This window comes from Anopheles coustani, chromosome 2 (genome assembly GCF_943734705.1).
Source record: "Anopheles coustani chromosome 2, idAnoCousDA_361_x.2, whole genome shotgun sequence".
In the NCBI taxonomy this organism is placed as follows: Eukaryota; Metazoa; Arthropoda; class Insecta; order Diptera; family Culicidae; genus Anopheles; species Anopheles coustani.
The window spans coordinates 9,308,155-9,316,783 of NC_071289.1; the positions used below are offsets into that span (position 1 = coordinate 9,308,155).

An 8,629-nucleotide genomic window follows, 5' to 3' on the forward strand; every position below is an offset into this window, starting at 1 on the left:
TAAACAGATGAATACTCATACACATTAATATTACTTTTTAATACATCAGTTTACAAAATTAACATAACATACAAAACAATCAAACATTAAAATCACGACGGAACGAAGTCTAAACCATAAAAAAACATAACGTAAGATGTTACTCTGCTTTGATCATAGGCTTTGTCTTTGGTTTCGCTTTTTGTGCTGGTTTGCTGGTGCTGGGTTTCGGTTCCGGAGCGTTCGTCTGGGTTTTTGATCCTTTCACCTTTCCTTCCTTTGCCTTTGTTTTGGCGCCTTTCACTCGGGGAACAGGATTCGCCGCAATGGACAACCGAACTTTACCGCCCTTGCGATCAATTTTAACTTTTGTAATGGCGGTTTTCTTCGGCTTCGCTGCTTCTTTGGGCTTCACTTTGGATTTTTTACCATCCTTTTCGTTATTGTTCTTATCGGCTTTTTTCTTTTTGGATTTTTTGGCCGCAGTTTTCTCCTTCTGTTTAATCTTTTCCGCTTTGATGGCAAGTTTCTCCGACTTTTTCATGTCCTCAACATGCGCTTTCGATAGCCGAATACTCCCAATTAATCCTTTTCCCGTCACATGCTCGACCACGTTTTTCTGTAGCAGCTTTTCGTAGGCTTTTTTAACGTAAATTTTGATATCACCGTCTATCGTGTACCTGCCTTTAACAAACTTCTGAATCATCGTAAACGACAGACCCTTGCGGTTTGGATCGTTCTCGGTGATGGCCTCCAGCATCATTTGTTCGTACGATTTTTTATTACTTTTCTGCTTCATCGTTGGACCGGCCTGAATTGTTGGAGCCCGTTGAATCGGAGTACTGGTGTCTTTTGGGGTATCACTGCTAAATAAGATCCTCCTGGCGCGTAGCGGTTCATCAATAGACTCTGGTACATGGCCCTCCATTAATTGAACTCGGATAACGATGGACTACGACACAAATGATTGGTGTGATGGCTGAATGCTAACTAAAGAAAAATGGGGGTTTCAAGGCAATGGAGTTCCTAAGGCAAAATGTCCCTACGTTTGAAACAAGGAGGATGGGCAGAGTTGCCAACGTTTGCCAAATCCTTTCGTCTATTATCAGATAAATCCCCAGGTTTAAGGGTTAATCGTATTTGAAACACGTCTTTTCCTTTTGTCTGAGATCCTTTGGATCAGTAAATCATCATGCACTTTACTAAAATATAAAATAATAAATGCAACGAAACGTACCTGGAAAATGATTAAATTTTGCCCCAGAAATTTTGGAAAAATTAAAACTTTATGGTCTTTTGTCTTAACGACTTCTTTTCCGATATCTGCCAGTGCACTGGTTCCTTCAAATGATAACACAACAAATCTTGACAGTGAAAATCTGACATTTGATAGTTCTGTATCGTGCGACCAAGTTTTCAACAAACTTTTATCAATAAAACGATACGAGACTTGCTTGCGCGTAATCGTGGCGCTTCTGGTGAGCACTCTACGATGGTAAATGAGTAAACATAGAGTTTTTGATAAAATGTACCGATACGTTTTACGGCTGGCGCAGTAACGGCAAAGGATTGCATCGATGTACCGAAAAGAAAATACGGCGCAGTGGTAGAGAAAGTGATTTATTTTTACGGTAGAATCTGTTGCGGAGTGCGGGCGAACTGCGGTGGGAAGTGTTGGAGCACGCAGCGTGATAACAGCAACAGCTGAAACAGGTGGCCATGATTTCGTCGAAGGAATGGATTTTCACGGTGCTAGTTGCTGCTAGTAGTGTTCAGCTGGCAGGTTCCGTGCTGGACGGTGAACCGAAGGATAATGCACACGTTTCCGTTGCCACCGAACTTTCCGGTATCGAAAATTGTCCCCGGATGATGCATTATGTGTTTGAGGGTTACGCGCCTATCGGTAAGAGAAAAAGTTGGTACAGGTTGCTCGGGGCATTACTAATTTCATCTCAAACAACCGTGTTTGACTCATTGCAGGAAACACGAACGCAGGCAACTATACGGAAAATTCAAAGGCAACCACACTGGAACCGTGCGTGCGAGACTGCTGCCTGAAGGGGCCGAAATGCAACACGGCATTTATATTCAATCACACCTGCTACCACGTGAAATGTATCAGCAACGAGTTGTGCCTTCCGGCGAAGAAAGAAACCTCGTCTACGTTGCGCATGGTTTTGGTGAATCCGATCGAAGATGGCATCGTGGAGCCGTCGTGGTGGGAGCTGCTGAAGAAAGCGCAGGAGAAACGAATCCTAGCGAGCGGTTTATCGTCCCAGGTGCCGGATCGGGACGATAGGGAGGAAAATCTGCTGGGCAAGCTGAGCGAAATCTATAACCTTGCGAATGGCGTACAGCAGAGGCCACGTGGTGAGGAAAAGTACGTCCTTCCTTCCGCCGAGGACATCTACAGGGGGCCCTACAAGTCACTCGATTATGGAGCAGGCGGAATAGGCACGGCGGGTGGTGTAGGGTACGCTAACAATTACATCCGTGACCAGTACGATGAGGAGGCAGAGGAGAGTAAATTCTACGCGGAAACGAAGGCCCTTGGTTCGATGCGTCCGTGCGATCTAACGCTCGAAGAATCGTGTCCACTCAATGAGGAGTGTGTTCGCGTAGTTCCGAGCCTCCGAAGTGGAATCTGTACCTGCATCGAGGGTTACGAACGAAGCGAGAAAAAACTGTGCCATCCGAAGCAACCGTCGCTCTCTCAGCAGGCCATGGCCATACCCGAAATGCTATCGGCCCAGAAACTTACGATGGTGGGTGGCGGACAACACGGTGAAACAGAGGAACCGCTCCCACCACCGATACTTTCGAGCACGACCAAGGAACTAACAGTTTCGGTTGCCTCGAAAGATGTGCGCCTGCCGACGAATGAAGCTACCCTATCGGCGTACGTGATTCCGGATGAGAAAACAACCGGCGACAAGTACAGCTACCTGTGGACGTTGGTCTCGCAACCGAAGGGAGATAACAATAGCACGATAGCGGACCAGACAAAGTCTATAGCGAAACTTTCCGGTCTGGCGGAGGGTTTGTACCAGTTCAAGGTAACTGTAAGTGGCCAGAACGGTTCGTACGGGGAGGCGTTCATGAACATTACCGTACTGCCGGAGCAGAAAATTAACAAACCCCCGTTGGCCGTTATAACTCCTGCGAACCAACCGGTCCGGTTGCCAAACCATGAAGCCATTCTGGATGGCAGTGCGTCCAGTGATGACGTTAAAATCGTTCGCTGGTTGTGGGAACTCGAGGAGGGTCCGTTGGCGTACAGGTCGGAGCTACCGGAGGTGAATACGTTGCAGCTGAAGAATCTAACCATCCCTGGCAACTACACGTTCAAGTTGACTGTGGTGGACGAACAGGGGCTCAGTAATAGCACCACGGCTATCATACAGGTGCTGAAAGAGATCGACTATCCGCCGGAAGCGAACGCTGGCAAGAACGTCATACTCTACCTACCGAATAACAACGTCACACTGAACGGTTCCCTCAGTAAGGACGACAACGGGATTGTGGCCTGGGAGTGGACAAAGGCAAGCACCAACCAGTCTAAGGCGGTCGATATGCAAAACACCCGGACACCGTTCCTGCAGCTTTCTAACCTGGAGGAAGGGGTGTACGCGTTTGAGCTGAAGGTGACCGACGCAAAGAACCAAAGTAGCACCTCGATGGTGCATGTGTTCGTAAAACCGCCCACTAATCGGCCACCGGTGGCACAGGCCGGCACTAATGGTACCACCATCTATCTGCCCCAAAACTGGGCCACACTGAATGGGAGTGCGTCGAGTGATGATATCAAAATAATTAGCTACTACTGGCGTCAGATTTCCGGACCGAACACGGCACAGATTGCGAACGCGAACGCATCGGTAGGTGGTCTCAGGTCCGTCGGATGTGTGAACCTTACATGATTAAACCTGTTCTTCCCCCTTTTCCCTTCCAGATTGCAAATGCAACCGCTCTAACGATAGGAGACTATCTGTTTGAGCTTGCCGTGTCCGACGAAATGAATAATAACGCCAGCGACCGGGTACGTATCACGGTCGTGCAGGAAAAGAATACGGCACCCGTGGCGAATGCAGGAGGCGATCAAACGATCACGTTGCCCACGAACGTACTCGTGCTGAATGGTAGCCGATCGAGTGACGATCTTGGCGTTGTGCGCTACAGCTGGACACGGGAACCGGGAAGTTTGGCAATCGGCACCATCATCGATGGAAGTGACCAAAAGCCAGTGCTTATGGTACGATCTTTGTTGCCGTTTGTTGTAGTGCGCATTAATATTATTCCTCGCTGCTTGCTTTCAGTTAACGAACATTGTCACGGGAAGGTACGTTTTCAAGCTGACGGTATACGATGGGCAAGGACTTTCGGCAAGCGATACGGTTAGTATCATTGTCCGACCTGATCCCTTGCTGATGAACCTGGTTGAAGTGACCATCACAACCGAAGCGACCGTGTTGACCGCGACCGAGCTGGACTCGATTGAACAAAAGCTGACCCTGCTGATCGGAGACAATCTGGCAAAGCTTCACGTACGAGAGCTCAAGGTGGAACCACGTACGGGTCAGGTTGTGATCGTATTTTACGTTGAGCGAAAGACCGGTCTTGAGGTACGTAAAGGGAAGCTGGGAAAGCAATTGACGTGAAGGGAATGAATGCCATTTGATATTTCCTCAGGAAAAAGAGCAACAGCAGCTCATGCCGGCACTGGAGGCGGAGCGAATATTGAAGGAAAAGTTCTGGCGCGACTATACCATCCTGGGCACCTCGGTCGTTGGCATTCGCACCACCGTCTGCCAGAACGAGTGCTCCGGCCATGGCGTTTGCAATGCGGAAACACGCGAGTGCATCTGTCAGAGCTTCTGGATGCCGGATATTTTCTACTTCTGGGGCATTGCCGAAGCCAATTGTGGTAAGTTGGCAACACCAAAATCGCAATGGATCTGCCGTGAAAGCACTGAAGCACTATTTTTAAAATCTTTCAGATTGGTCAATACTGTACGTGATTGTTGGACTTTTGATCGTGTTTTTCGTGCTGTCCGGCATCTGCTGGGGAATCACATGCCTCTGCCGGCGAACGGCAAAGCCACGTACCAGACCCAAGCCCCAAAAGTATTCGCTATTGCAAACACACGACGAAGAATTACCTTCATGTAAGTATTAAATTTCAGTCATAAAAGTGTGTCTGAATTATTTTGTATTGTATTTTCATTGATATCAATTTTATGTGACTAGTTACAATTTTTAAGGACATTCAATCAGTTTAATTTAATGTTTAGCTAGTATTTGTGCTTATTAATTTTTTAAATTAGTTATTTTAAATTAATTCAAGTAAACTTAAATTACACGAGAATTTGTTGGTAACTTGAAAAAATTCACGTTCCGGTTCATGCTAGCTGATGGGTATGACGCGGAACCCTACAAATGTGTCAATAGTTTCGTTTGACAGCTATTTCAGAAAAAAAACAAGCCGAATGCCGGCTGAAATGAAAATTTTCGATGTGAATTATTCAGCTAAATCATTTATTTCTTGTCTAGAATACAAAGAAAACTAAATTAGCGTGGTCAGATCCTTCTAGTTACATCATATAGTGGGTTCTTGTTAGTTAAAGTTACGATAGTTATACCGAGTTCTTTCGTGGATAGTGCGTGGCAATTACGCATCGCTACAGCAGCATGTTGTCGTTTGGTGGGGTGAGCCGGCTTGGGCGGTTTCTAGTCACTCTGATCTCTCTTCAGTTGTCGAATAAATCTTTCGCCTTTTACTAAAGATTTCCGTGGAGAGGGATACTCTAATGAGTCTAAAGTGAATTTTTGCTCGTCTCGATTCCGCAAGGAGTCGAGCATAATCTAAGATAACAGATGGTATTAAGAGATGGATATTTTCACTAGTTCACTACGTGCCTTTCATGCTTCATGTATGTTCATGTGTTCGTTATCACACTTTCCTTGGATCTACTTTTAGTTAATCGCGCGGGAACAGCAGTTTCCGATACCGAGACGGACTCGGATGTCCTGTTTGAGAGCCGGTCGCGGCACAACGGGCTGCTGCCAGGACGCTCCGGAAACGGGACCATCCCGAACGGTGAACTGCGCAACGGATCCAGCTCCGGTGGCCACCCGAAGTACGGCATGACCCGGCTGGGTCGACGCATAAAGGCGTAAAGCTTGGCACCGACGGCGAACCGGACGGCGTCCCATTCTAGTGCCACCCGGCCGCAGGGCAGGGCAACAACAAGAAACCTAGTCGGAAGAACATTTCTTTAACCTGTAATACATTCCTATACGTGCTTGTCGTGATTTGCTGGAAGTCGATCGTCGCGGTACGATCGAGCTATAATATTATTTATCCTAAACAGTCCTGCGTTCCTTATCTTTAGCTTGCATTAGGTTTTTAAAAAACACGAGATTCGTTCATTCACATTCCTCACACCGAGTAGCAAAAGGAAGTATTGAAGTAACAAATGTGATTCTGATGCCATCGAAGACAGAAAAAGAAAGGATGCAATTAACGATTATATTAAGCAACAAGAGTGGACAAAGAGCACCAAAGGACCCAGAAGTAAGTAGAACCCAAACGTAAACCATCTAACGATAGTTGTCATGAGTTTCATTCAGTTAGTTGAAGTGTAAACATATTGCTTAACGTGTAAACGGTGTTGTTTCTTTCCGGGTTCGGGATGCCTTCTGCATAACTTCCCCACTGAACGGGGAACCACCAAAACCCTATCGCTTTTTGTGGCGTCTCCGGCACAAACATATTCAGTATTCCTTGAACCCCCTTTGGTATGGGGTGGACATGTAATGAAGAGGGGGGAGAACGAGTGCATTAATTTCCTGGCCTACTCCCAAAAACGGTATGATGGGCTGTGATTGGGTCGCGAGTGAAAAGGACTCCGCTCCACAAGCGAGCTCCCTCACTGTGCACAGGACAGGACCAAGTGGGCCCGGACCGGAACAGGAAGGCGGGGTCCCCTTTAAGAGGCAGTATTAACGTATCGGTGCACCGCATGCCAAACGTGTGAAGGCATGCCGGGAGCGACATTTTGTAACGTACTTACAACCGGATATCCGCGTGGGACAAGGATTGAGGGAAATAAAACATGATAAGCAAAGTGAGCGCGCGTTTCGAAATGGAATCATGAGGTAATATCACAATGGCTTTCGTGTGTCCTCTCGAAAAAACAAAACCTTCAAGCAAACAGAAAAACATTCATCAAACATTGAAGAACTGTAAATCGGTCAACAAAAGCTGTCTCTTTTATGCTTCCAAATTTGCCCTACGTATTGGTATTTCTTCAAGTTTATTTCAAAACCATATCGTCGTTGAACCGTCACTAATTATAGCATTTATTACTGGAACGAACTCTACTCAATTAATGTATATGATTTGATCTTGTAACCGTAGACTTTGTGAACGTTTGAATCAATTCAAGCAAACAGGAAGCGAGGAGTGAACCATAAAGGCGACCAGCATCGAAGCGATCGGATTCCGTTCACAACCAATTAGCGATTTTCAAACGGATTCTTGCACGGTGCCAGACGTCCGACCGGTTCAAATGCGATCCGTTTTACACCATTTGTGCATAAAGTGCATATTGGCGATGCCCATGCACGCCATGTTGATTACCGATTATCAATCCGAAGTCCGGCATGTCCGGGTCTAAAGTCGGTCAAGATAATGTAACAAAGGGCAGTAATTAACCGTGACGAATCGGTCCCATCGGAGCACGGTTTTATCTTTTAACATTGGTTTTCCATGAGAACATTGGTTGGTTTTCCATGATCGACTCGGCCTAGAGTTGGTTCTGCTCGATCAGAATGGTTCACGCAGATTAGTGGCAAAGTTTTACAACCCGGTGAATTCGTGTGCGAATGCTAAACAACGAAAATGGAGCAGCGTTTCATGTTTGATGTATCCTTTTCCTGGGTGCGAGAAAGGCAGGACCCGCGACCGGTTTTATGTTACCCAATATTACCTCCTAAATCTGCTCGACCCAAGCGAAAACCGGTCGGCAGTAAACGTGTCCAGTTTTGTTAGAAAAGAAAAGGCATTTGGAAGTAAATTGCTCGCTCGTTTGTTTGTGTGTGTGGCTCCAAACTCGCGTATATTTTTCGGGGGGTGCCTCTTGACCTTCGACAGACACTGGCAACACGATCTTATGCTTCCCTTCCGCCCTTCCCACCGAGGGGTTTGAATTGTATGTCGATCGAGGAGGTTGGCATGCTGCCAGCATACTTTACGCTTTCGTTCACTGTATTCTCTCAACTCATCGTTCGCTCGCCATTTTTAAACCCGTCTTTGTTGTGTTGTGCGACGCTTTGGCACACGAAGATCGTTTGGATGTTTTCCACTTTTTCGAACAGATCAACCGCAGTTTCGATTGCGTCGGATTGACTTCGACGTGGTGTACTGCTCACTCGCACGGAGCCCGATCGTCGTTGTTGTTCTTTTGTCGCATTCCGATGCACGCACGTAAATTACATCATCGTAAAACATCACCACGACTACCAAGCCCTGCACCCCGTGCGTCGTAGTTTTTCGCGCTACGGGGTGAAAGGGGTGGCGGTGTTGGAAGTTGGCCGCGGAATACAGTCATCCATCAAATTTGTGCCGAGGGTTCGGGGGGGGGAAGAA

At 46.8% G+C, this 8,629-nt stretch overlaps 2 protein-coding genes and 1 non-coding gene across 3 annotated transcripts; 2 read left to right on the forward strand and 1 right to left on the reverse strand.

The window, feature by feature from the left end:
* Window positions 1-12: 12 nt before the first annotated feature.
* On the reverse strand, window positions 13-976 carry LOC131262802 (histone H5-like). Its single transcript, XM_058264879.1, has one exon. It carries the CDS (start codon window positions 905-907, stop codon window positions 140-142), a length of 768 nt encoding a protein of 255 aa, XP_058120862.1. The 5' UTR covers window positions 908-976; the 3' UTR covers window positions 13-139.
* Window positions 977-1,434: 458 nt separating this feature from the next.
* On the forward strand, window positions 1,435-7,108 carry LOC131267410 (dyslexia-associated protein KIAA0319-like protein). Its single transcript, XM_058270282.1, has 7 exons — window positions 1,435-1,882; window positions 1,960-3,857; window positions 3,932-4,231; window positions 4,296-4,601; window positions 4,669-4,903; window positions 4,977-5,144; window positions 5,957-7,108. Exons 1-7 carry the CDS (start codon window positions 1,699-1,701, stop codon window positions 6,154-6,156), a joined length of 3,291 nt encoding a protein of 1,096 aa, XP_058126265.1. The 5' UTR covers window positions 1,435-1,698; the 3' UTR covers window positions 6,157-7,108.
* On the forward strand, window positions 5,711-5,830 carry LOC131267908 (U5 spliceosomal RNA). The gene has a single exon (XR_009178484.1). It is a non-coding gene; the product is annotated as a U5 spliceosomal RNA (small nuclear RNA).
* Window positions 7,109-8,629: the final 1,521 nt, after the last annotated feature.

Excerpts from the sequence above, each read along its gene's own strand:
- LOC131262802 (XM_058264879.1), bottom strand. The coding sequence starts at position 907 with ATGGAGGGCCATGTACCAGAGTCTATTGATGAACCGCTACGCGCCAGG.
- LOC131267410 (XM_058270282.1), top strand. The coding sequence starts at position 1,699 with ATGATTTCGTCGAAGGAATGGATTTTCACGGTGCTAGTTGCTGCTAGT. Across the intron at positions 4,602-4,668 it reads AGCGAAAGACCGGTCTTGAG|GAAAAAGAGCAACAGCAGCT; the intron begins GTACGTAAAGGG and ends ATATTTCCTCAG. Across the intron at positions 5,145-5,956 it reads CGACGAAGAATTACCTTCAT|TTAATCGCGCGGGAACAGCA; the intron begins GTAAGTATTAAA and ends ATCTACTTTTAG.